At 57.5% G+C, this 26,326-nt stretch overlaps 1 protein-coding gene across 6 annotated transcripts; it reads left to right on the plus strand.

Annotated features, from left to right (window-relative positions):
• The first annotated feature begins 1,370 nt into the window (after positions 1-1,370).
• Positions 1,371-25,273, plus strand: RNF157 (ring finger protein 157). Of its 6 annotated transcripts, none has more exons than XM_032751554.3 (20): positions 1,371-1,646; positions 6,615-6,733; positions 10,656-10,717; positions 11,192-11,338; positions 11,858-11,975; positions 12,072-12,138; positions 12,294-12,337; positions 12,718-12,765; positions 13,002-13,073; positions 13,579-13,738; positions 14,514-14,626; positions 15,358-15,596; positions 15,684-15,792; positions 15,971-16,082; positions 16,468-16,676; positions 16,809-16,874; positions 17,393-17,441; positions 18,917-19,027; positions 22,475-22,613; positions 23,057-25,273. In XM_032751554.3, the coding sequence occupies exons 1-20, from the start codon at positions 1,559-1,561 to the stop codon at positions 23,265-23,267; spliced, it is 2,283 nt and encodes a 760-aa protein (XP_032607445.3). In that variant the 5' UTR covers positions 1,371-1,558; the 3' UTR covers positions 23,268-25,273. The 6 variants fall into 6 exon arrangements, with proteins under 6 accessions (XP_032607445.3, XP_032607444.3, XP_030143008.4 ...); XM_032751553.3 differs by having other exon boundaries at positions 1,372-1,646; positions 10,629-10,717; XM_030287152.4 differs by having other exon boundaries at positions 1,374-1,646; positions 10,629-10,717; positions 22,573-22,613; positions 23,057-23,293.
• Positions 25,274-26,326: the final 1,053 nt, after the last annotated feature.

Consider the following 26,326-nt stretch of genomic DNA (forward strand, 5'->3'; position numbering starts at 1 on the left):
ATAACTTTGAATTATTATCTGCACTAAAGCCCTGCAGTCTGCTGTGTGCCGGTAATGAGATGTGCTGGCTCCTTCCAGTTTCCCGCTGTCGGTGCTGGCTGGAGCGAGGCAGGGGAGTGGGGCTGGCAGCTCAGCAGCACTGGGCTGTGCTGGAGTTTTAAATTATCCATGTGTAGAACGGGATCCCCAAAAATGTGTGCTGAGGTGAGCAGGGATCAGTTCTTGGGGTCCCGGGGCTCCCAGCTGGGCACAAACACTCAGAGCTGGATCAGGCTCCTGGTGTGGATGTCTCAGCTCTTCAGAGAACCATTTGGGTTGGAAAAGACCTTTAAGATCATGGAATCTTAAATCCTCCTCTTGGGCCGGTGCTCCCGCTGGCGCCCAGCCCAGGTGTCACTGCTGGGAATGTGTGTCCCGGTGTGACAGTGACAGGCTGACAAACAGGGCACAAAGCCACCCTGGGCTGCACTTTGATTTGGCTTTTCTCAGCTGTCTTTGGGGCTGTGTGGGTAGGAAGCAGCTGGGAGGGGAGGGGATGAAGGGGCAGCCCCAGGGACGGCCTTTGCTGGTCACCACTGAGCAGCCGAGGCCATCAGGGCAGCTGATCCGCCCCCTGCACATCTCCCGTTTGATATTTATAGCACTCGTGTTATCAACTCAAATCAAAATCATGTGCTGCTCCGCTAACTGCCGCTGCCGGACTAATTAATCACCGGCGGGTTTCAGTGAGCGGTCAAAGGGTCCATCCTCCCTCTTGGCTGCAAAATGAGGAGTGACCAGTGCTTCCCAGTAATTTAACTCTGGGGGAACTGGGGGAACTCCAGTGCTCCAGAGGAGCTGCTGGCGTGGAGCAGAGCCGGGAGGGCAGGATGGGGATGATGGAGATGGGCACTGGCGGGGGGCTCTAACCTGGCCCTGCCCAGCGCCCCTGAAGCGCTGCTGGAGGGGATCAGAACCTCTGCCAACATCTGCGCAACATCCTTCCCTCTATAACCTGTCGGGAAAAGTGGGGCTTGTCCTTCTCCCGGGGGGGCACAGGGACAGAGGGACATGCCCCTGAGCTGGGATTGCTGCCCGGTGCCACCCACTCGGTGGGGCTGGGGGCACGGATGGGGTGGGCAGAAGTCCCCGCGGGGTGACTGAGGGCGGCGGGTGATGGCGAGCAGGGTCACTGAGCGGTGCTGGAGCAAACTGGGTGGCACGGGAGATGCCAGGCGGGTGGCACTGTGGGGGGACAGGTAAGTGGCACCTGAGTGAGTGGCGGACACCGGGGCAGGGTGATGCCAACAGCATCCCTTCCTCTCACCTCCCAGCGAGCCGGAGCGGGCCGGGGCGGGCCGGGGCGGGCCGGGCCATGCCAGCCCAGCCCCGCCCCGAGTGTCGCAGCCCCGCGGTGCCGCGGAGGCGGCGCCGGGCGCGGCGCAGAGCGGAGCGGAGCGGAGGATGCTGCGGGCGGGGACCGCCGCCAGCCCCGCTCCCCTCCCGGTCCCGGTCCCGGTCCCGGTCCCGGGCGGGAGGATTCCCCGCCGCCCCCCGCCCGCTGAGCCCCGGCCCGGCCATGGGGGCTCTGACCAGCCGGCAGAACGCAGGGGTGGAGGAAGTGGATATCCCCGCTAATTCCGTCTACAGATACCCCCCGAAATCCGGTGAGCCCCCGGGGTGTCCCGGGAGGGAAAGAGGGGAGCGAGTCGGGCAGGACCGGCCACGACCTTGCTCCGGGTGGGGTGACCCTGCGCACCCCAAAGCAAATCTGACGCACGGGGGGGGCACCCTAAAAATCTGGGTCTGCTGCGGGGCACCCTGCGTGAGTGATGGGGTCCCCCCTCTCCGGGAGCCCCTTTGCCGGTACAGCCCGCTTCCCAAACTTGGCTGAGTTGACGCGACTTTAATGACATTATTCTCATAATTATTTCTGTAGCCGCGGGCTGCGGCACCGGGTTCCGGAGGCGCTTTTTATAGCCGGTTCCTCCTGTGCTGGCTGCTCGGGAAAATGCTGGGTTTAAATTCCCGGGAGGATGAGGGAGGCTGGGGTGGGAGGGATTGGAGGGGATCCCTCCTTCCCAGGGCTGTGCCCCATCGTGGCACCCCAACCCTGCCGTGGGGAGCCTTCCCCTTCCCGGCTCCTCTCCCTGCCTCCAGGCTCGCTGGTGATTCAGCTCCCAAATCCCAAATCCGGCCCTGTCTCAAACCTTGTGCATGACCTTGGAAAATCCGTCCCTCCCCTCTGTGCCTCAGTTTCCCCTGCAAGGGCCGGGCTGAGCGGGTGTCCGAGGGGGGCACGCTGGGCAGGGAGGGGTGATGGGGTCCAGCCCTTGGGTGGGCAGCGCTTCAGAGCCACAAAAATACCGGCACCGGTGGGTGATGCCCCGGAGCACCGTGTGTGCGTGTGAGGAGATGGCACAGGGTCCTTACAGCACTAAATATTTGTAATATTTTGGTAGTTAACAGGATAAGGTAAACGCTGGGATTGTTAATGCTGTGACAAATTATTCACTAATTACAACTAAAGACCTCCTTAGCAAGATTTCCAGCCAGCACAAACCCTGTGCTTGTCCTGAAAAGCTGTGCTTGCCTTTTTTTTTTTTTTTTTTTTTAATTTTGATCTAAAATAGGTTGCACAGCTGGCTGGAGATGGCTGATCCTTGACAGCCTGGCCTCCCGCAGGGCTCCCCCAGCTCCCCCTTTTATGTGGTTTCAAGGCCTCTGTCACTTTGATGCCAGGTGAGGCTGGACCAGCCCATCCATGGGGTTGCTCTTTGTAGGGACGGTGTCTCCATGCATCACAAGTTTTCCCCTTGGGACCCTGTCTTATTTAGGGGCTCTGAAAAGATCTGGGTAGGAAGGGGTGGAGGGTGCAAGTGCATCCAGCTGAGCACTTCCAAACTCATCTCAGCTGCAGAGGTCACCAGGCTGATGCTTAACCCCATCTTCCAGGGGGAGCCTGGGGCTCCTGGCTGTGCTCAGCTGGCCTGGGGGATGGTCCTGGTGCTGCCCAGGGTCCTTGGGGGAAGGGCAGGAGGTGCCCAGGTGACACAGCCATCTGCCCTGGGACAAGGGCAGGCTGGTGGCCCTGGGAGATTATGGCTGGTTTGCCTTTAATCCGAGCGGGATTTGCCTTCAGCGCTGCCAGCAGCCCAGGGAGGACGTGCTGGGCAGCTGAGCTGATTCTGCTGTGGCAGCAGCACTTCCCTCACCTCAAAAGCCAGCTGGTAACAGCCACTGGTTTGGAAATGTGGTTCTGGTGAGGAATCTCACGGGACCTTGGGGCATTTCCCTGTGTCTGGGATGTGGCTTGGGCTGTGGGCTCTCTCGTGATGGCCTGGAATAGGACAGCTGTGTCCTGACCCAGTTTAGCATCTCCCCATCCTGGGAGTCCCATCCCCTTCAGACAGAGTGTCAAGGGGGTTAATTGAACCATAATTTTTGAAAAAAAAGGCTGAGATTTACTTCTGTGGCACCACTGGGAGGAAGAGCCAGCAGGGGCTGTAGCTGGAGCCCACTGCCTGGCCACTGGGATGGATTTTGGGGCAAGTCTCCGGCTTTCAGGTGCTGTCCCCAGCTGAGGGGGGAGCTGAACTCCCCTGTGGCACGTGGGACTGTGAGCAGGGGACAGGAGCAGGGGATTAATGCAGCAGTGGCACCCCCAGGCGTGGGGCACAAGCCCAGGGGGTGGCAGAGCAGCAGTGCCATGGACAGGGTTTGGCCTCAGCTCCGGCTGCTGCTGGCTCTGGCTGCCCTCTTTAGAGCACAGAATTAAATCAAGGGCTGCCCAGGGGGAGAAGCACCCAGAGCCTTTCACCAGCCCATCCCAGCACCCTGTGCTGGCTGCAGGGTGTCCCTGTGCCAGCACCACAGCCTCAGGCTGTGCAAACCCGGTGCTTCCCTCCCCAGGAGTGTGTGGATGAGCTGGGAATGAGCTTTTCTGTTTTAGCAGCTTTGGAGAGCCAGAGGCTGCAGCCCCAGAGCCCAGCAGGGCAGAGATGGCTTGGGGCACAGTGCAGGACATGTCACTGCCAGGGCCGTGGGCACAGCACACACGAGGGTCCTCACCCTTCTCTGTCAGCTGGACAAGGTGGCATCGCTGGCACTCACGGGGAAAAGGAGCTGGCAGCTGCTGCCAGATGTGTGCTGGCGCCAGCAGATGTGCAGGACACACAGATTTTTTTTTTTTTTTTTTTTTTTTTGCCAGGAACCTCAGGCAAATTCCTGGGGTTTGTTCCTCCTTTCCAGCAGCTGCTCTGTGCAGCCCTTCCCGAGGTGTGGCTGTCCTTGACAGGCTCTCCTTCCCCAGGAATAGGTGTTGGATTTACAGTCAGCCCATAATAAAGTGGCTGTGGCTGGGAAGGTGCTTCCCTGCCCCCCAGCCCTGTCCAGGGAGTCACTGCCACGCTTCTGCCGATGCCCTGGGCTTTCCTGTGCTGCTGCTTCCCTGGAAAAGCCTGGCACACCTCCAGCCTCTTGTTTAACAGCAAGGAGGACCTTTCCTGGGAGGGAGCACAGAGCTGGTTCTGCCTGCTGTCAAGAGGGATGTGCTGGGAGCCTGCAGCACCCAGGGATGCTCCCAACCCCTGGCAGAGAGACTGGGTGTTGGCAGAGTGGTCCTCACCTGCTCTGCCCATCCTGTGGGAGCCCCCAGCACGCATTAAACTGCAGCTGGGCCAATCACAGGGAGCCTGTGCTCCATTTCCCAGCTTTTCCTCACTGCTGGGGTGGCTTTTCTCCATGTTTAAATGTCATTTTTTTGCCCTCTCCTGCTCTTGCTCCAAGTCAGTGTCAGGAAAAGCTCTGGATGGCCCCGTTCTCCCCTGGCTGTGCTGTTGCAGGCAGCTCTGAAGGCACTTTGCTCTTGAGGCTTTTTTTTTCCACCTGGCCAAGTCCTTCCAGGCCAGCTGCCTATAAATTATGTACATGGAAAATGGGACCTGAAAGCAGCAGGCATCAATAATTGATGGTTGACGTTTGCTAAGGGGCTCACTGCATCCAGGCATCCCTGCACACGGGGCCTGGGGCAGTGCTGTGTGACCCCCCTCCTCCCTCCTGGCCCCGAGTTAGATCCCCTCCGCTCCTCCCCTTGGGCTTTGGGCTCCCTTTTGGCTTTCAGTGCAGTGTTAAAGGCTGATCCAGCCCGGGACAGTCCCTGCCTCTGCTGGAAGCTGATTGCAGTCCTCACAAGCAGAGCTGCAGCCCTTAACTCCTTTATCTGTGTCCCCAAATGTTTCCTTTTGGGGTGTCCCCCAGGGGGGTGCAGATGGATCTGTGCTGATGGGTTTGGGGTTTTGATAGGCTGGACCGTGTCCCTGTGGCTGTCAGGATGCAGGGTGCTGTGTCCATATCTGACTGACTCCTGGTGTTGCTGCTGCCCCATCCCTGTCCGCCTTTCCCTTTTATCCCACTTCAAATCCCAACCCTCCTGCCTGGCCAGTTCCTGTGCCACAGCATGCTTTCCCCACAGAGCCCAGATCCCACAGGCAGGGAGCAGGCACCAGTTATCTCCTGGCCAGCCTGGGAGGAAACTCCTTTAGTGGGGAAGTGCCTGACCTGGGGGCTGCTCCCAGCTCAGGGCTGGGACATTCTGGTGTTTGAGGGAAGAAAGAACCCTGGTCATTGCCCAGCGTTCATCAGGAGCACTCTGCAGGGCAGATGCTGACCTCCTGGAGGGTCTGCAGGACCCCAAAATCCTGCCTTGCACAGGTGAGCCCTTCCTAGGGCAGGCTGCAGGCTGAGAAGTGACAGAACTCAGCTCAGCCGTGCTTTGCCCACCTTCCTGGTGGCAGCTGCAGCATCTGGGCAGTGTCTGGCTGTGGCCAGCGCTGCCCTGGGGCTGGACCCCTCCACCAGCCTGAGACAGAGTGAAAATTTACCAGGGTAAAAACTGATTTAGATTTAAGTGAAGTGTGCTGTTTTGAGCTTGTTAACATAAGTAAAAGATGCTGTCTAGTTTAGTAACTGCAACGCTAGCAAAGTTGCCTTAGCTAAAGAGAAAGAATAGAAATTTTTAAGCTAAAAAAATAAGAGAGAAAAAAGACTCTTTGGACTTTGAAACAGACAGTGCAGAGTGACTTAAGAGTTTTTTTTTGTACTGTTTGACAAAAACTGAGTATAAGTGTAACTAGCTGTAAGTGTAACACGAAATTAGTATAATGAATATGCATGGACCTATTATGAAATTCTATGCATATGGAAATTAGTTAAGGGTAATAAAAAAGGATCAGGAGTTCTTAGAGGGGGGCATATGTCTGTTGAAGGGCAATGAGTCTCTACATGTGTCTAACATTGTAATAAACATACAAATCTTTATTGGAATTGTGGGGTTTTGATTTTTCATCCGCGTTTTAAGCCTGGTGCTGGAGCGGGTGGGATGCTGGAAGAGGGGAGGGCGGGCAGGGAGTGTGGCCCTTGGCAGCCTCTGCCTGCCTGGGGGCTCTCAGCCAGTGAGAGTGCTCCCAGCAAGGTGACCCTGGTGACAAAGTCACCTCGGAGCCATCGATGGGCAAAGTCACCTCAGAGCCATCGATGGGCAAAGTCACCTCAGAGCCATCGATTCGGGGCTTGGTGCTGCTCCATTGCCCAGTGGAGCTCCCTCTGCTCAGGATCTCACTGTGTTCTCATTGCAGGGAGTTACTTTGCCAACCACTTCATCATGGGTGGGGAGAAGTTCGACTCCACGCACCCTGAGGGGTACCTCTTCGGCGAGAACAGCGACCTCAACTTCCTGGGGAACCGGCCCGTGGTGGTGGGTACCGGCAGGGACCCGGGGCTGGGGGGACCTGGGGCACCTGCACGCCCCTTCCCAAAGCTGTGGAGGCTGTGTGGGTCGTGGGGTGTGCTGGACAAGGCTGCTGCTGTCCCCCTCCAGGGGCAGAGCCGGCCAAGCCCGCCTGGAGCGGGCTGAGTGGGTTCTCTGATGGCTCATCCAAGGGTTGGGTCCCTGCTGCAGCCTGTCTTCTATCAGGGACTAATGGTGGAGGGGAATCAGGCTGATTTAATCCAATTTCTCTCTCATTCCCTCTCCAAGAGCTGCATTTTCTCTTGCCTTCCTCATCTCATCCAGGAGCCATATGCCAGACAGGAGGGCACATGGTGGGGGGCATAACACAGAAGCACTGGTGTGGTTTGGGGTAGTAGAGCAGCTTGGACAGGAACAGATGAAATTACTCCCCAAGCTGTAGGAAAGAAGGGGAGGAAATAAAATAAAAGTAAAAAGGCTGGGGGTAGGTTGGGGCTGGGGACAGCACAGATGGGTTTTGCAGTGCTGAGTGCTGCCAGCTCCAGCTGGTCTCAGGGCACAAGGGAACCCAGCTGGAGGGGTCCCTACACTCCAGGCTCCTGGAGATGGTTTTTGTGCTTGCTGCCTTTGGAAAGGGAGGAAATGAGAGCAGGGGTTCAGGCTGGGAGTGATGTCCCCCCCATCTGGGTGCTTCTCAGCAATGGGACAACTCACCAGCACTAGCTGGAGGAGTTTGGGGGGTTAAGTATTCAAAAGATTCAGGGTGAGGGCTTAACAGAAAAACTTGCCTGGTGCTCTGGCCCAGCTCTCAAGCATTGCCTGCTGCCAGTAAAGTTCCTGTTTCCTCCTTGGAACTGCCTTTGGTAGTGTTTTGGCAGCATTGTGTGCTCCTTCAGCAGGGAAGTGTCCAGCCCTGGGCTGTGCCAGGGCAGGGATCCCAGCAGAGCCAAGGTCAGGAGCACCCACAAAGCACACGAACGCTGGGTGGCCCAAGGCAGAGCCTTTCTCTCCCTTCCCCAGAAAATGAGACGTCAGCACTCAGCGTCTCTTCCAGCAGCGAGTGTTGAGAAATCCTCTTGATTACAGTAAAAGCCTCTAAACTGCCCAGTGAGCAGTTCCCATGTCAGCAGAGCAGCAGGGAAGGCAAAGGAACAGCTTGGAAACAGCAGAGAGAATTAATACAGCATCACGAGCTAAATTGTCCCGCTCCAGTTTAATTACTGATGGCTCTGGGCTGCAGAGCTGTGACAAAGATCCCATCTCCCCGGGGAGCAGGGGCAGTTCTGGGGCTGGACTTTTGGGTCAGGCCAGTTTTGGGGGCTCAGGGAGGAGCTGGGGAGGATCTGTGTTGGTTCTGGTCCAAGCTTGTGTCCGGGCAGCAGTTGGGCCTCTCTGATGCTGCCTCCAAGTCCTGTCCTGATGCTTCTTTGCTGCGACACTTTTGCTTTCTGACCTTCTGTGAGAGCCTGGCTGGGCTGGAAACATTAAAGATGGCCACTGCTTCTTGGTGAGGGATTAATTTTGGGGATCAAGGGCCAGGTGATCTTGGAATAATCGTGTCCCAAGTCCTCTGTGAGCAGAGCACTTTGAGCTATGAACAGCGCTGCTGCCGCAGGGGTGTGCAGGGCAGCCGGAGGCTGTGCAGCTTCTCCCCTCCATGGATACATGATAATCTGGATTTTCCAGCTGGGAACAGGTTCCTAAGGGGCTGGGAAGGGCGTTGCAGGTTTAAGTCCTGCCACCATGCAGGGGCTGAGGAGCAGAGGAGCTGCTGGAGGCACACAGGGGAAGCCAGGAGCTGTTGAAATGTGCCACTGGGTTTCCGTGCCCACGCAAAGCTGCTGGAGGTTGCTCGTAGAAAAACCCCAAGACAGACTTTTGAGGGTGGTTTTTATTTCACTTCAGCAAAAGCTGGTCTGCACCAAATGTTGCTACAGGCACGTGGATGAGGTTCTTCACCACAATTGTTACCCTTTTCTTTTCTGTTGTGTTTCAGCTTGATTGAAAGTCAGGAGATGCAAAACGTCCTCTGAATAGCCCCTTTCTGATATGCAAAGTCTGGCTTGTAACATTTAATTTAAAAAAAAAAATCCAACCACCCTCAAAAAGTGCTTTTCACACGTGGGAGTGAAAGAGCCCGAAGTGGTTTCTGCAGCACAAAATTTGCCTGTGGCACTTCCCCATCCTGCCCAGCCCCACAGACCTGGCTGCCCCTTCCCTCCTCTGTCACCCACCCCTGGCTGCTGCAGGAGGGGGGTGCACCCATGGGTGCTTTCCCTGCCAGAGCTGGTTTGGGTATGGTTTGACTGGGTGAGGTGCAAACAAGCAATTTTGGATGACTGCGTTAGGGGATGTATCACGACGTGGCACAACCTGTCATGACATGGCTCAGCTTCAGCCTGGAGCGTGTTCTCACTCTCTCCCCTCCAGCTGCAGTGGGTGACTCTGCAGGTGCTCAGTTCTGCAGGTGCACTTCTAGTGACTCATAAAAAAGTTCGTTAACAGCAGTTTAATGACTCTGCTGCCCTTTTCCCTTCCTGAAGAGGATGAGAGCAGTGGGGTTCAGCTTCACGCTGCTGGCAGTTCATGTGCAAAGCCTCTGGTGCCATCAGGCATGCTGTGCCCAGCCTAGGCTTTAATCTGCCTTCAGTGGCACCTGTGGGGTCAGAGCTGTGGGGTGGTTGGACGTGGGGATGGTGGAGCAGGGATGGGACAGAGCTGTGCCTGCCCTGAGGGGTTCTCCCAGCTGCCTGCCCCATCCTGTCCCTCTGAGCCCAGCACTGGGCCCCCAGTCCCATCCCTGCTCTGCAGGGCTCTGGGGACAGGAAAGGTGCTGATGGCTTTGAGGACAGCTTAGGTGATGATGGTTGTCCCATCTGAGAGCACCAGGGACATGGGAAATGGCAAAAAGGCAGCTGAGCTGGCTCCTTGTGCATCCTCAAGTGCCACCTGCAATTCACTCTTGTCCCCTTGGTGTTGGGGTCAGTGGGTGCCTTGGTGAGGGACAATGGGACACTATTCCCTCTCCAGAGAGGGGAACCCCTTGGTGAGGGTCCCTGTTCCCTCTCTTTGACCATCTGCCATCCCTGATGGCACCTGACACCCTCCTGGCTCTGGCTGTCCCTTGGCACGTGGTGGCAGCTTGCCAACGAGCCGGGCCTTGATCAGGGCTGATCCCTCCTGGAGCTAAACCTGCCTGGGAGATGCAGATGGAGAGGGGGGAGGTGGGACCTGCATCCCCTCCCCACTGCCCTCAGTCTCCTCTGGGTGACTGCAGTGCCAAGGAGAGGGTGTCCCCAGGGTGCCACCGTGTCCCCTCTCCCCAGGGAGCCCTGTAGCCCCTGGCAAGAGGACAGAAAGGCCTGGGAAGGACAATGTCACCTTGGATGGATGACAGGGATGCTGCTGCCTGCCTGCTCTTGCCCAGACACCTTGCTGGCTCTCTGCTCTGGGCACGGGGCTGGCAGGGATTCCACCAGCCAAATCCCATCCACCACAGGGAGGAAAAAGGGACACTTGAGCCTGTTTTTTCTTGGCTGGTAGGCAGGGAGGGAGCTTCAGCCTCTCTCTTCCCAGCCTCATCCAGCAACATAAAAATCCATCAGCAGCCACCTGCCCTGTGCCCCCCATCCCCTCACTGTCCAGCCAAAGGGACAAGGAACAGCCCCTCTGTGTGTCCCCTCCCCACTGAAACTGTCCCTGCTGTCCTGGCCTTGCTGTTTGTGGAGGGATGTCCCTGTCATCGTGCTGCCTGCTGCCCAAGTGCCAGCAGGAGCTGCTCAGCACCCCTCAGGATGCCCAGGCCACCCCAATTCCCTCTGCAGGGTGTTGGATTCGGGTCACTGGGGGGGTCCAGAGCCCCCGTGTGCGTCTGCCTTCACCGGTGTCTCTCTTGTCCTAGTTCCCTTATGCTGCTCCACCTCCTCAGGAACCCGTGAAGACCCTCAGGAGCTTAATCAACATCCGCAAGGACACCCTGCGCCTGGTCAAGTGAGTGCTGGCACCCAGGGCCCCGGGGCACGGCCCCTGATGGGTGCTGCTGGGTGCTGCCAGGGCTGCTGGGTGCTGCCAGGGCTGCTGGGCACGGGGCTCTCATCCCAGCAGGATGGAGGGAGGGATGAGCTGCTGCCCTTCCCCTCCTGCATGCCAGCACAGGCAGTGCTGCAGGATTAGAGGAGCTTAGCGCTGCCTTTGAAGTTCTTGGCTTCTTCTTCCTCCCCCCCCTTCCAAAGGCTGTGCTGGAGGGAGGCTGGGCATTGCAGCAGGGCCAGGGGATGCGGGATTAGGGCTGAAATCTGTGAAACCTGCGGCACTTCCCAGCCTGCAGGCGTGACCCCGGCCATGCCAGGCACTCCTGTTGTGCCTCAGTGTCCCCTGATGGAGGGCAGCAGCCCCTTCTGGTGCCGAGGGGATTCGTCCTGGAGCACCCCAAAGCCTGTCTCCTGGACCTGCTGTGCTCCCCAGGTGCTCGGAGGAGGTGAAGACCCCGGGGGAAGAAGTGAGCAAAGCCAAGGTGCACTACAACGTGGAGTTCACCTTCGACACGGACGCCCGTGTGGCCATAACCATCTACTACCAGGCAACTGAGGAATTCCAGAATGGGGTGGCGAGGTGAGGAGCCCCAGACAGGCCTGTGTCACCCCCCAGCTTGTCCCCCAGGCCTGATGGACATGGAGCCTCTCCCCTGAGGATCTTTCCTCTTCAGGACAGGAAACAGCTGAGGGTGGTGCTGAGATTGGAGGGGGCTCCTTGTTTCCCCCAGGTGCCACCACCGGGTCCTTGCCAACCTCTGCCACCTCCTTCCCTGTCACATCCTGCTCCCTCTTTTTACCTTCAGGTCAGAATTGAGACCAGGGAAAATAATTTTTCCCCCCCAAGACCCCTCCAGCTTGGCTGTGGAGTTGTCCTGTCCCCTCCTATGCTGTGCTGGCTGCCCTGTGTATTCTTTACCCTGTGGATCATTTTAGCCTTTTTTAGAACTTCTTACCTCAACCCCAAGAGGCATCTGGGAGGGGAGGATTGACACCCCCTCCTCCTCCCGTTTTCCTGGCATCTCAGTGATCTGGGGGGAGCAGGAGGGGTGTGGGGACACCCGTGGTGCCCTGACCCTGTCCTCTCTCCGTGGGACAGCTACACCCCCAGGGACAACAGCCTGCAGTCCGAGACGGTGCACTACAAGCGGGGGGTGTGCCAGCAGTTCTGTGTGCCCTCCCACACCATCGACCCCTCCGAGTGGAGCGAGGAGGAGGTGGGTGCCCCCAGCCCCCCATCATCCCTGCAGGTGGAGGTGGGGTGAAGCCTCAGCACTGCTCCATCTCACCAAGCCTCCCCTGTCTCTCTCCAGCTGGGCTTTGACCTGGACCGTGAGGTTTATCCCATGGTGGTGCAGGCAGTGGTGGATGAAGGAGAGGGTGAGGAGGGGGTTCCTTGCTGGGATGGCCTTTCCCAGTTTGCTGGCATTGTGATGCCAGCTGGGCAGAGCCTCCTGCTTTTCCTGGCTGCTGCCGTGGCTCTGCCCGTCCCCCTGCCCGTCCCCTGAGCCCTGCATGTTCTTTGTGTCTTGCAGAGCACAGTGGGCACTGCCACGTGCTGCTGGCCACCTTTGAGAAGGTAAGTGCCAAGTGGGGCATCCCCCTCCTCCTACCTCCATCACCCCCCAGGCACAAGAGCCTGGAGAACCCCTGGGAATCAGGATGGTGCTGCTGGGCTGGGGATGTTTCAGGCTGCTCCTCAAATCCTGGGAATATTCCCTCATTTTAGGCACCCACTTCTAAGACATTTGGGCTCAAATCCATCTTCCTTCCTCCAACAAGCTTTGCAGTGTGTGTGACCTCCCACAGCTACCTGGTGCTGGACTGTCAGGAAAAGCCAGAATTCCTACAAAATGGGCTTTTTGGGAGTGGGGAGGGAGCAGTGACAGCCACAGGGTGGGTGGGTGCTCTGGCACAGCAGCCCAGAGGTGCCACCCATGTGCTCTTTCCTCCCTCTAGCACAGTGATGGCACCTTCTGCGTGAAGCCCCTCAAGCAGAAGCAAGTGGTGAGTGTTGAGGTGTCCCTGCACACCCTGCAGGGGAGGCACTGAGGGGTTTTGGGGGCCCAAAAGCCCCAGCCTTGCCCCTGCCTCCCAGGGAGTGCAGTTTCAAGGTTATCAATGCAAAGAGAGCCCCTGGATTTTGGGGGGAGGAGGACTGGCCCGAGCAGGGGGTGGGGGGGAGCTGCAGTGGCTCTGGGCAAGGTGTCTCTGCTCCTCACCCCTTCCCCATGGGATTGCAGGTGGATGGTGTGAGCTACCTCCTGCAGGAGATCTACGGCATCGAGAACAAGTACAACACACAGGACTCCAAGGTGTGTGCCTGCATCCCCCTGCCTGCATCCCAGGGTCTTCCCTCATCCCTTCTTCCCTTCCCCTAGCTCAGGTTTGGCCACTGAAACGTGCTCAGGGCAAGAGTTTGCAGCACAGCACAGAGCTGGTGATGCCTGGGGACATTCTGTGTTGGCATCGAAGCTGCTGGAGGCAGAAAATGGAAGGATTGAGCTTTTCCCCCCATTCTTTGTGGTTTTTCCACCCCATTCTTAGATGGGGCTTAGATGGGGAGCATGGGGCTCAAAGCATGGGGTGTGCCTTATGCTCTGCTCTTATATGTGAAAACTGGGGTGAAAGTTTGGCTTTCTGTTTCCTTTGGCCTCACTCCCAGTCTCCTGGAGGAGAGGAATAAAGTCCCAAGGGGTCATTTGAAGAGCAGACAGCTGATGGACACAGTCAGAACTCTCTCTGAGCACTCAGCCAGTGTTTTAGAGCCCCCACCCTGGTGCCACGTGGGCTGAGCAGTTCCCTCTGTGCCCTGGGCAGGTGGCCGAGGACGAGGTGAGCGACAACAGCGCCGAGTGTGTGGTTTGCCTGTCGGACGTCCGGGACACGCTGATCCTGCCCTGCCGCCACCTCTGCCTCTGCAACACCTGCGCCGACACCCTGCGCTACCAGGCCAACAACTGCCCCATCTGCAGGCTGCGTGAGCCCGGGGGGGCTGGCAGAGCTGGGAGTGGGCTGGCATCTCTGGGAATGGACTGGCAGCTCTGGGAATGGGCTGGCAGCTCTAGGAATGGGCTGGCAGCGCTGGGAATGGGCTGGCAGCTCTGGGAATGGGCTGGTATCTCTAGGAATGGGCTGGCATCTCTGGGAATGGGGTGGCAGCTCTGGGAATGGGCTGGCATCTCTGGGAATGGGCTGGTATCTGTAGGAATGGACTGGCATCTCTAGGAATGGGCTGGCAGCTCTGGGAATGGGCTGGCAGCTCTGGGAATGGACTGGCGTCTCTAGCAATGGACTGGCATCTCTAGGAATGGGCTGGCATCTCTAGGAATGGGCTGGCATCTCTAGGAATGGGATAGCATCTCTAGGAATGGGCTGGCAGCGCTGGGAATGGGCTGGCAGCTCTGGGAATGGGCTGGCATCTCTAGGAATGGGCTGACAGCTCTGGGAATGGGATAGCATCTCTGGGAATGGGCTGGCAGCTCTGGGAACGGGCTGGCATCTCTGGGAATGGGCTAGCAGCTCTGGGAATGGGCTAGCAGCTCTGGGAATGGGCTGGCATCTCTGGCAACGGACTGGTATCTCTAGGAATGGGCTGGCATCTCTGGGAATGGGCTGGCATCTCCCACTCTCCAGCTCTGCAGTCCCTCCAGCCCCACTGGGGATGCCCCTCTTGGGAAACAGGGTGTCATTTTTTGACAGGTCTCCTTTCCATGCCTAGTTTTCATCCCTCCCTTTTTTCCCTGCTGCCACAGCTTTCCGAGCCTTGCTTCAAATCCGAGCCATGAGGAAAAAGCTGGGCCCGCTCTCCCCCACCAGCTTCAACCCCATCATCGCCCCGCAGACCTCCGACTCCGAGGAGCACTCGGTCAGTGCCTGGCTGAAGGTGGGACCCTGGCCTCTTCCTCCAGGATGGGGAGGTTTGGGGATCTGTGTGTCTCTGAGGATTTATTGCAAATTCATCTTGCAAAAAAAAAAAAAAAAAAGAAAAAAGAAAAAAAAAAAAAGAAAATGAAAAAAGGTTTTTGGCTGGGTGTCCATTCTCTAGGTTTGAGCTTCTTCCTGAGCCATCTTGGTCCCACTGGGAGTGAGGGGATCAGCAAAATGGCCCAGGGAGGATCCTCATCCTGTTAGAGTTCAGGATCTCACATAATCACGGGATATGATTATCTGCAGGTGCTTTTGTTGAGAGCTCTGGGAATCAGGGGAACACACCCAAATCTTACTCCGACACGGCTTTCAAGCTGAACGTATTTTATATTCTATCATATAAATTATTAAACTTATATTGTTCTATTGTATACATTGACATGAGTTTCTCATTATCTTTCTTAGGCCCCTGACCACAGTTTCTCATTATTAGTCTTACAATTAAACAGTAATTATATTTAATTACTAAACAATCATCCCATCTAACAATTATATCACTTATCATGTACTAGCTACACAGGTGCAGTTCTAGCAAGGTACAAGGTCTTCCTGTACTTAGGGTATTTATTTGTCTTTTCAGGGCCTACTAAGCTTAATTTTCCTTTTAACCCTAAATCCCCATGATTTTAAACCCCTTTTACTATCAACCCCGCGTCCCCCTCTCCGCAGTCCTCGGAGAACATCCCGCCGGGTTACGAGGTGGTGTCGCTGCTGGAGGCGCTCAATGGGCCGCTGACACCGTCACCGGCAGCGCTGCCCCCACGGGCATTGGGGGACCCCCCGGGCGTGGGGACCCTGCCCTCCTACGGCACCGATGGCCCCCTGCCCCCCCTGCGGGGCCTGGCACCCCTCGAGCGCCTGCCCGACTGCGGCCCCCCGGGACTCAAGCTGAAGAAGAGCATCTCCAAGTGAGTGCCAGGGTGGGTACGGGGGGCTGGGGGTGCTCTGGAGGCTGTGGGCACGGGTGAATCCGTCTGCTTTGCCCCTTTGGCCAGGTCCATCTCACAGAACTCCTCCATCCTGCCCGAAGAGGAGGATGAGAAGTCGTGCACTGAGTCTGAGCTGAGGGTCTCCAGGAGGAGATCCCCAGCCCGGCATGAGGAGGTGAGCACTGTCCAAAACATGCTGGTGGGGCAGCAGGTTTGGAGGAGGCCTGGGACTGGAGAGACTGGCTGCGGTTGCCCCTTCTGGCTCTTCCTCCATCCATGAGAATGCCTGGAGGAGATGGGCCGTCCATGCTGAGTATCTCCTATCCCATCCTTCCTGTGGACTCCTCTTCCAGGAATGTGGTGCAACGCCAGAGAGTGAAAACCTCACCCTGTCATCATCAGGAGCCATTGACCAGTCCTCGTGCACTGGGACACCCCTGTCCTCCACCATCTCGTCCCCAGAAGGTACAGCATGGAGGGGCTCACAGGCACTGGCAGGGCAGCAGAGCGGCATCGTGATCTCAGGACTGTCACACTGTGGCATGGCCCCTTCTTACCCTGCCATGGTGTCACCTCTCCTTTGTCACCTGTAGACCTGGAGATGGGGGTCATGGGGGCACTCATCATGCCTGTTTTGTCACCCTGTAGACCCAGAAACAGGGAGCTGTAAGCCATGGGGACCTGCTGCTGGCAGCTTTGCACGCATCACATCCCCATGGCATGCAGCGAGTTCTTCCTCTGCACCTCACTCCTCCTCATTAGCCCCTCTTCCTTCAGTGGGTGCTGTGCCATGACTCCCACCAGTGGGTGGGGGGGTCCAGCGGCCCCCTCAGCCCCTGCTCTCCCCCAGAGCCTGTGAGCAGCAGCCTGGCTCAGTCCGTCATGTCCATGGCCTCCTCCCAGAGCCAGCACTCCCAGCTCAGCACCGACACTGTGTCCTCCATGTCTGGCTCCTACATCGCCCCTGGCACAGAGGAGGAAGAGGAGGAGGAGGAGGAAGAGGAGGGGGACATGCTCCCCTCGCCCACGGCCGCCAGCGCCACAGCCTCTGATGGAGAGGTGGGGACTGGGGCTTGTTGGGGGAGCCCAGGCTTGAGAGCTTCCCCATGGGATCTAACTCCTCCTCCAAAACCACTGGCACCCGACTTTTCTTTTTGTTTTCCTTCCCTCTTTCCCGCCTTCCTTCTACAGTCAACACCTGTGGAGTCCCCAGATCTGAATTTTGTCAGCATTTCTGCCGAGGAGCGCGATGCCGAGGTACCCGTAACCATCCCACGAGGAGCTGGGAGCTGTGGTGTCACCCAGCACCGAGGGGGGATCCCAGCTGAGGTGTCACCCAGCACTGAGGGGGGATCCCAGCTGAGGTGTCACCCAGCACTGAGGGGGGATCCCAGCTGAGGTGTCACCCAGCACCGAGGTGGGATCCCAGCTGAGGTGTCACCCAGCACTGAGGGGGGATCCCAGCTGTGGTGTCACCCAGCACTGAGGGGGGATCCCAGCTGAGGTGTCACCCAGCACCGAGGGGGGATCCCAGCTGTGCCCATGAAGGGGGAAGCTGGGCAGCTGGCACCACATTCCCCCAGAGCTGGGCTGGGGAACAGTCTGCCCACGCATCCATGTCCCTGTGGGCTGCCCTGGGGATGGATGGGGCCTTGGGGCTGTGCCCCACTGATCCATGGACTCCCCGGGGCCAGGGATGTTCCCCCAAAGGGACCTGGGGACAGCCTCTGGCACAGCCCCGGGCTAACACTCGCTGCCTCTCGCCTGTGCCACAGGGCAACGATGTGCTGGAGGACGAGGACGCCTCTCCCACGCAGGAAGACGGTAAAAGGCCCTGGGTCGCTGCTGTCCCCTTGCTTTCAGCTCACTGTCACAGCGAGTGGGGGGTGCTGTGCTGTCCCCAGCTCCCCGCTGCCATCAGGGAGAGCCCTGGGGACCCCACGGGCGCTGGAGGCAGAGGAACATCTGCCACAGTGGGGACACCCACGGGGGGCTGAACACCAGTGGGAGGGGGAGCCAGCCAGCCACGGGGACCCCGAGAGCTCAGTGTGGGACATGGAGCAGGCCGTGGTTGGTGTGCAGGACCCAGTGGTTTTTCCAAGGAGCCAAATGGGAAAGAGGTTTCTTTCTCTCTGTGTTTTTTCCCTCGCCAAGGTCTTTTCTCACGTCTCTGAAACTGTCCCCTGTAGAAATCAGTGTCTGGGCTGATTCCCATAGGAAGGGGCTGCAGAGCTGTTCCCTCTGGGATGCTTTCCTCACTTTCTTTGGCCTGTCCTCAACGTGCTTTTGCAAGTCAACACATGCACATCGAGGGCTCCTCTCACCTCCTCCCTTGAGCTCAGACAGCCAAGGAAAGAGGTGGTCACCTCCATGCCATCGGCCACCATCTGCCCTGGATTGCTTTTGGGCAACAGGGAGGCCCACAGTGTGCCCCTCCCACATTTCCAAGTCTCTTTTTTTAGCAAAAATATGAAAAAACTTATTTCCCCATCCAAGCCGGACGCTCAGCCAAGCTGGAAAGCAGGAACACCCATGGAACACCCATCCCCAAATCATGGCCTCTGACCTGCAGAGAGGCTCGTGCTGATGGGGAAACTCAAGTATAACACGTAGGAGCAACCAGGGGTTGTGGTGGACATCCATGGGCACCCAACAACTCTGGGAGCAGGATGGCCTTTCTCCTTAGGACACAGTCCTGTTCTCAGCAGGGCTAGTGGAATGTTTGGGAACATCCCTCCTGAGGTTCAGTCACCTGCATCTGATGGATGCAGGTAAGAACCTGGGGGCTGTTCTCTTGTAGAAGCGATGCTAAGAAGCAGAGTTACCTCCTTCATCCCTAAAAGCCTCCATCCCCCCTGCAAAAGCTTGGCTACGGCTTCTTTTGCCCCACGCATCCAGCTACTGTCTCTTCCCGGCATCCACGCAGCTCTCACTGCACCGCTGGTGCTGGAGAGGCTCCTGCAGGAGGTGATGGGTGCCACCACAGCCTGGCTGTGCCAGAGGGAAGGTTTGGCTGAACCCTGGGCAGGTTCATGCTCGCGCCCGTGGCCGCATCGCCGCTGTTGCGCTGCCCTCCGATGCGGCCGGTGCGAGGAAAGGAGCAGCTGGGGCTGTGCCCAGGTGTTATTGTCCACTCTTCACCCGCTCCCACCCCGATGCATCGTTTCTGTGTCATGTTTTGTTTTGAAAGAGGCTGGGGAGGGGAGAGGAGAAGCCCCAGAAATCCCACCCCCCAGTGCACAAAGGCGACGTCGAGCCCCAGCGCGGCCGCGGCGTTAACTGCCTTAACTCCCTTCCAGGCCCGAGGACAGGCGCTTTCCTCGGTCTGAGGTGTGACAATAACAATGACATGGGCATCGCACACGTGAAAGCGCTGGACAATAAACTGTGCTCTGAGGCCTGCTTACCTGGTGAGTGGCCGTCTGCTGAACATGAACTTGGGGTGGGGGGGACAGTTCCACTCTTCCCTGCATCCCCCTAGCCCTTTGCATCCATCCCTCCTCCTCTCCCATCGCTGTCATTCCCACCATCCTGGCCACTGCCATCCCTGCCAGGCTGTCCTCACTGCACCCCTCCACCCTTCCCTCTGTGGGGCTGAGCACCAGCCATAGGTCAGGGTGGCCTGTCCAGACTGGGATGTCCCCAGACTTGCTCTGCTGGGATTCTCTGTCCCTTGGCCAGGGGGCTGCTGGCACCTCAGGAGGCACCAGTCCTCCTTAGGAAGGTGGTTGTGTGGCACAGCTGTAGCCTGGTACAGGCTTGTGGTGGGCACAGCAGTATTTTGGGTTGGGATGTGATCCACAGGCAGTCCAGCTGTCCAGCAGGAGCTGCCTGCCTTCTCCTCCAAGGCCAGGGAGATGGGGTGTGTCCGCCAGGTCATCTTTCTACAGAGCCCCAGCATTCATCTGTCTTTCCCATTTCTTCATGATTTCTCCCCCACCCTCCTTCCACTTTTGTTTCCTCCCAGCCTCTCTCCATCCCTTTTTTTTCTTCTTTCCCCCCCAGGCTCCTCTGTCTGTGTGAAAGTTCATGTTCGCTCTGTGCCAACACGATTTTCTCCACCCACGCTTGTGCCCCTTCCCTGCCCAGAGTTGCCCAGAGGTGACAAATGTATTGAACACCCCTGGCCCCTGTGTGGAAGGGGGCAGTGGGCTGGGGACCCTGCCCGGCCCTGCAGGCTCTGCTTCCTCAGCCTGTGTGTGGGGCAACGGGCCAAAAACCAAAATAACCCCCTCCGTGGGGTCTCAGTCAATACATTTGTGGACAAGCTGAAAGCAACTCTGCCTGTGCCTTGCCACTTCAGCTGACTTTGTGGCAGGTCCCAGACTTGCAGCAGGTGCTGGAGAGCCAAGAGGGTGGGTGAAACCCACTGGAGGGAGGGGAAATCCTTTCTTCTCCCCTGCTCCTTTGGGAAAGCCTCCTCTCCTGCTGCCTTGCCTGTTCCTGGTGGTTTCTGTGCTGGAGAAACACGGCTGAGGCTCTTGGCGAGGAACAGGCACCTGCAACAAAAGCTCTGTGTCCTCTCCATCACCCTCTGTCAGCAGCTGGCTGAGTCCTGCTGGCCTGGGGGGGGCTGGGGAAGGAGCTGGGGGTGTCCCAGCAGCACCTCTGCTTTGCTGGGGGGCCTGGCAAAGCATCCCCGGGCTGTGGCAGCAGCCAAAGCCAGCCTTGACTGCATCCCTCTTGGTTGTGCTGGGGGGAGGATGAGGAAGGGGGAGCTTTGCAGCCCAGATGGCTCCAGCACAGGGTCAGATTCTTGCTCTGCTGTGAGGTGTGCACTGGCCTTGTCCCCTGCCTGGGCTGGCGTGCAGGAGCTGAGCCCAGCCAAGGATGTCCTCTCCATCCTTTGGCCACCACAGCTGTCCGTGTGTCCGGCAGCTGCAGCCCTCAGCACGAGCTGTGCTGCATGAGAGGGGTGATCCAGCCTCGGCATTTGTGGGGAAAAGCTGAGGAGGTGCAGAGTGGAGGCTTTGGGGCTGTCCATGGTCCCCTGGGAATGGCAGAAACGATGTTCTCCATCCCTTTTCAGTCGCTGTAGGATATGAGGCATTTTTTCCACATAATAATGGGCAATGATCATTGTTTTCTGACTTTCCTTTTTGAGTTGTACCAGTTTGTGTAGATCAGGATGTTCCAGCAGTTTTTAGCCAGTTTTTAACAATCCATTCCAGTAGGAGTTGTGGACAAAGTGTCATATAAAACATCTAGCCTACATTTTGGTGCACAGTTTTTGGTAGGGAGTAGCTGAAGTCACACTCTGCTCTACAGGTGAAGTTACAAATATGTGGATTGAAGCTGCTAACAAAGCTGTATCTTTGTGTCACCCACTGTTCAATTGTCACAAGGGGTTCTTAGACAGACACCCCCTTATCTTATGGACACTGGGACGGGTTCAGTGTCATTATCAGGAGACATTTCTAGATGATAGGCACAGTTCTGTGTCCAAACACACAGCTTAGGCTATCAAAATATTAATTTCACTTATAAATCCCTGTCATTCTCTCACAACACAGCAATCTACATCAGTGGTTTGCCATGCAGGTGTGTGATTATTCTTAAAAGCCCATGCTCAGTGCTCCAGTGGATCTAATCCCATTCCTACCACAAGGATTTGGTGCAAGTCTCTTGAGCAGTCTCCAAGCTGGTGGCATTTGATAATGATGTTTTTGTCCTCTCTCTAATGGATGAAGGTGCAGGACGTGGTTCCTCAAAGCTTCTTTTGAAATATCTGCAGATTTTAATCTGGTGGGAAAGAGCTTTGTGAGGAGGCAGAAGTCCACATTGCAGGGATTTTAGGACACGAGGTTTAACTAAAACCTTACGTGGATCCTGCAGAGCACGAGTTACAGGGGCTGTCCCCAGCGTTCAGAGCATCCTCTGGCCACAGCCTCTGCTGGGGGCAGGGTGGAAAAACAGCTTTGGAAAGAGAAAATGGGGAGAGACATGTGCCAGAAAGGCTGGCACCGAGGTGGGGGGGCTGGGGAGCTGCTGTGGAGAACCTGAAATCCCCTGAGGGCTGCTGCTGGTTTAAAGCCAGAGATGCTCGGCGCTGTGAGCAGTGAGGCGAGCTGGTTGGGTTTCACCAGGATGGGACTGGGATGTGCCCAGGGCCCTGACAGCAGGGCAGACCCCTCCAGCAGCACCAGGGGTGGGAGATGGTGGGCACAGGGCTGATGCCCTGCTCCAGGGCCGGACCGTGTCCTGCTGCCCCAGCCCTGCTCCTCGGCTGAGCAGAGCTGTGTCTGTGCACTGGAGCACTGCAGTGACTGAGGCAATATCAAGCTCTTAATGGGATTTCCGTGTGCGTGTACGTGTGCTCCTGTTTAATTATCCATTCCCCCCGGGATCTGCAGACTTACCGTGCCTCGCTCTCCAGCCTGAGCTCGCCATGAAAAGCCACTCGAAATGGCAGCTGTCGCCTCCCATAAATCAGCAGGCAGCAGGATTTTGTTGCTCCCCCTCTGGGAAAGCCTCAGCCCTTGGCCTTGGCGTGGCCTCACACAGTCCTTCCAGCTCAGAGCTGCCCTGGGCACAGGGCTTAACCTGGCTGGAGGGTGCAGCCAAGCTGCCTTAGGGGTGCACCCCTTCCTAAGGGCACCACGCAGCCTCTGATGGGTTTGGAGGTGGGACACAAGCCCGGGGCCGAGCTCTGCCATCCCCCTGCCCCAGCTGAAGGCTGCTGCCTGGACTGGGAGCCTGCAGCTGGAGAGGAGGCACGCGGGGACCCAGCTGCCCCCACACCACAAGCATGTCCACCCCTCAGCTCCCCTTGGCACCCAACCCCGGGGGCTCCACGCATGGGGACCCCTCACCCCGTGCCCAGCGGCAGCTCCCCCATCTCCCAGACCCGTTCACAGGCGACGAGACCCCCGGTCACCCGCTCGTGTGCATGTCCCCGTGTCCCCGCGCCGCTCCCACCTTCACCATGTGCCTTCTGGTCTCTCCTGCCACGCAGCCGCCGTGCCGGACTCCTGCCCCATTAACATTGAGGAATAGGTGAGACCATGAGACCATCCCCAGAGCTGCACCTGCCTCGTGCCCCGTCCCCTGGGGGGTTGGCACTGGGTTGTCACCCATTGCTGGTGTCCCCCTCAGAAGGGGACGTGCCTTGGTGGAGGCCTGCAGCCCCACAGGACACCTGCATGTGGGCACAGGGGGCATGGGTGGCCCCCTGCATTTGGGTTATTTAAACCCAGCGATGGTCGTGCTGTGCTTCCCATTTAGCCCCTCAGCATTCCTGAGAAACTGGGGGTTTAAGGGGCTCCCCCAGCCTGGAGAGGTAAGTGCAGGCACCCCCCAGCCTTCACTGCAGCCAAAACCCAACGGGGGGCTGGGGAGGTGGGCGTTACTTGGGAGAATAAATCGCATCCCCCATGGAGAAATGAGCCCAGTGCACCAGTGGGCTTTGGGAGCCCCTAACCCCTGTTTTCTCCCCCCAGGCCCAGAGGCAGCCAACAACAACGTGGGGCTGCAGCAGACCTGGCCCCGCTGCCCCCCTGGCCCCCGGGACCCGGAGCGTGCAGCGGCCACCCTGCCCCTGTGAGGGCTCAGCCTCGGTGGGGCACAGACACCCCTGCCCACCCAGGGGGACCCTGGTGTCTGGGCACTGTGGGCATCGTCACTGCCACCCCTTGGCTGGACCAGGACTGATTTTCAAAACAAAAGATGGTAACCTCGACTTTTCTGTGGGGGCTGAAAGCCATGTTACTTTGAGCCCCCTACTAGCACCTTCCAGCCCCAACAGGGACAAGCTGGGGTCCCCTCCTGCCCCCCCAGTCATCTTACACCCCCAGGCTCATCTCCACCAAGCTGTGAAGCAGATGGGACGGGGTCACCTCACCGAGGCAGTTCTGGGATGTGGGTGGGTGGGGACAGTGGGGGATGCTGTTCAGGGGTGCGGGTTGTAGGATGAGCATTGGGATTGGCATCCTTGGTGCATGAGCTGCTGACTTTCATGGGGGGCCGCCCCCACCCCAAGTTTGCTGACCTGTGCCCTTGCCCTGCCGTGCACTGTCCCCAGGCCACGGGATGTCCCCATTAATGCACTGGCAGTAATGGTGCCCCCATAGCTCCCCCTCCCTCTGTTTTTCTGAGCAGCCTCTGGGCTCCTGAGGTGTGGCAGGGATGGGCAGGAGGCCTGGTACTGCCCCCAGCCCAGGGGCACTGACAATTTCTCCTCTCTGTCTTCCGCCCTGCTGTGAGCTCAGGGCTCTGGGCTGTGCCCTCTCTCTGGAACAAGTGCCAAAAGTGTCACCCCCATGCCACCCATCCTGCCCTCTCCATAACACGTTGTAGCAAGGGGTGGGTGAGGCTGCCCCCATCTCCATCCCTCTGGGCTGACAGCAAAAGTGGATTTTGCTCCAAGGGCAGACACACAGGGATAGTAAAGCAGGAGGAATAAAGCCACAGACCCTGGGGGCCTGGTGGGGCCACTGGCAGTGCCAGGCTCTGCTCCAGAGAGCACCAGGGACAGTCAGAAATCACTTGGAGCCCCATCAGACCCCGCATCCCAAGCTAGCGGGCTCTGGGGCTGTTTGGGGCAGCCCAGGGGGGGAAGCTGAGCCTCCCTTTTCCCCTCCTGGTTTTGTCACATGGCTGTGGCAGCAAAGGCCACCTCCTCTTTGCAGGACACAGCTGTGCTTCAGAGCCACCTTAGTGCAGAGATGTTCGTGCACTGAAAGCAGCATCCCTGGAGGGGGTGGTGTGGGAAGCAGGTTCCCAGTGCCACCCCCACAGGCTGTGCTGCTGGTGGCTGTGGCTCCCAAAGAGGGATGAAGCCCTTTTTGGGGCTGGGGGGTGTTTTCTCTGCCTGGCTCACAGCCAAGGCCGTGATAGCTGCTTGCTCCGTGGCCCCAGTGTGGGTCCTGCCGGAGGTGGGTTTGGAGCCAGCATCCCACTGCTCTCTCCTCTGGGCTGGCTGTGTCTCCTCTAAGCTCAACAGCTCCCAAATTCCTCCCTGGGACGCCAGGGCTGGGTGCTTGATGTGAGGGGGTGACATCTCCAAAAGGCCATCCTGAGGGCTGAAGTGGTGGGGACAAGCCTTGTGCCCTGTTTGGGGACGTGCTGGGTGTCCTAAGGAGCCACAGCACCACACAGGGAGAGCTTTGGAGGTTGTGCTGAGCTGAGAAAACCACGGCAGCCATCTCTTCCCTAAATCTCAGCACGGGCAGGGGAGAGAAAACCGGGCTGATGCTCCAGGGCACCTCCTCTACCAAAGCCCAACCTTCCTCGTGGTTTCAAAGGGGACAAGGACAGCTGGCCTGGCAGCCTGGCACAGGCTGCTTGTGGCTGCCAGCAGGACGAGGAGGACTTAGGAGTGACCGGGAGGGTTTTGTGGCTCCTGGGAGCGGTGGAAAGGCTGCAGGAGCGGCCAGACAAACGCAGTGCTGCTGCCTGGCTGCCAGCAAGGAATCCATCCTCTGGGTGGCACAGGAGAGACGGGATTTGGGCGTGGGTGACATCAGTGCCATCCTCGGCCACCCTGAAGGGATAATGGGCAGGCAGGAGCTGCCAGCTGGAAGGTGACAGCCCCTTGTTCCAGCGACCCACGTGTCAGGGATTGAAGGAAGGAAACCAGATTGCTGCTTATGATTTTGCTTTGAGCATGTCTTGGGTTTTAAGAGTATGTTTAATAAAGGGTATCTTACGTGGACAAAGTGTCCAGAGTCATTTTGTGGTGGCAGGGTGAGGGCAGTCGGGGTTTGGGGGACTTGGTGTGTAAAAACCCTTTTTGGCTGGGAGCACCCACTCACCTGTCAGCCAGGTACCTGCTCCAAAACAGCCCAGCTGATCCAAATGTCCTAAAACACTTCCCAGTCTGCATTCCCAATTATCCTAGATCCTGCCAGGATGGAGAAAGGGCAAATGCAAATGAAACCTCTGCAGGAAGTCTGGCCTGGGGTAGAGGCATCCTCCTGTTGTGTGGTGTGGGTGGCCCCTGTCACTGCTGGGATGGATGAGGACACCCGGAGGGAACTTTCCCTGAGGGAGAAGAGGAGCAGCAAAGAGCGGGGAGCTCATGGAAGAGAAATCCCTCCAGCGGTGGGGAAGAAAGTGTGTGCTGAGAGCTGAAGTCTTGAAGGTGAAGAGGGCCGTGATAAGGGGATAAGGTGATAGGGTGATTGATAAGGGGGATAGGGTGATAAGGTGATAAGGTGATAAAGAGATTGATAAGGTCATCGATAAGGTGCTAAGATGATTGATAAGGTGCTAAGGTGATAGGGTGATAAGGTGAGAGGGTGATAGATAAGGTGATTGATAAGGTGATAAAGTGATTGATAAGGTGATAAGGTGAATGATAAGGTGATTGATAAGGTGATAAGGTGATAGGGTGATAAGGTGATAGGGCGATAGATAAGATGATAAGGTGATTGATAAGGGGATAAGGTGATTGATAAGGTGATAGGGTGAGAGATAAGGTGATAAGGTGATTGATAAGGTGATAAGGTGATAGGGTGATAGATAAATTGATAAGGTGATTGATAAGGTGATAAGGTGATAGATAAAGTGATAAGGTGATTGATAAGGGGATAAGGTGATTGATAAGGTGATAAGGTGGGTGATAAGGTGATAAGGTGATTGATAAGGTGATAAGGTGATTGATAAGGGGATAAGGTGATTGATAACGTGATTGATAAGGGGATAAGGTGATTGATAAGGGGATAAGGTGATTGATAAGGTGATTGATAAGGTGGGTGATAAGGTGATAA

Source organism: Taeniopygia guttata, chromosome 18 (genome assembly GCF_048771995.1).
Source record: "Taeniopygia guttata chromosome 18, bTaeGut7.mat, whole genome shotgun sequence".
Lineage (NCBI taxonomy): Eukaryota > Metazoa > Chordata > Aves > Passeriformes > Estrildidae > Taeniopygia > Taeniopygia guttata.

What these genes read in the sequence shown, in the direction of transcription:
- RNF157 (XM_032751553.3), top strand. Translation starts at nt 1,559, where the DNA reads ATGGGGGCTCTGACCAGCCGGCAGAACGCAGGGGTGGAGGAAGTGGAT. An exon ending in GACACCCTGCGCCTGGTCAA is followed by an intron (nt 10,718 to 11,191) that starts GTGAGTGCTGGC and finishes TGTGCTCCCCAG; the next exon opens with GTGCTCGGAGGAGGTGAAGA. An exon ending in AGTGGTGGATGAAGGAGAGG is followed by an intron (nt 12,139 to 12,293) that starts GTGAGGAGGGGG and finishes TGTGTCTTGCAG; the next exon opens with AGCACAGTGGGCACTGCCAC.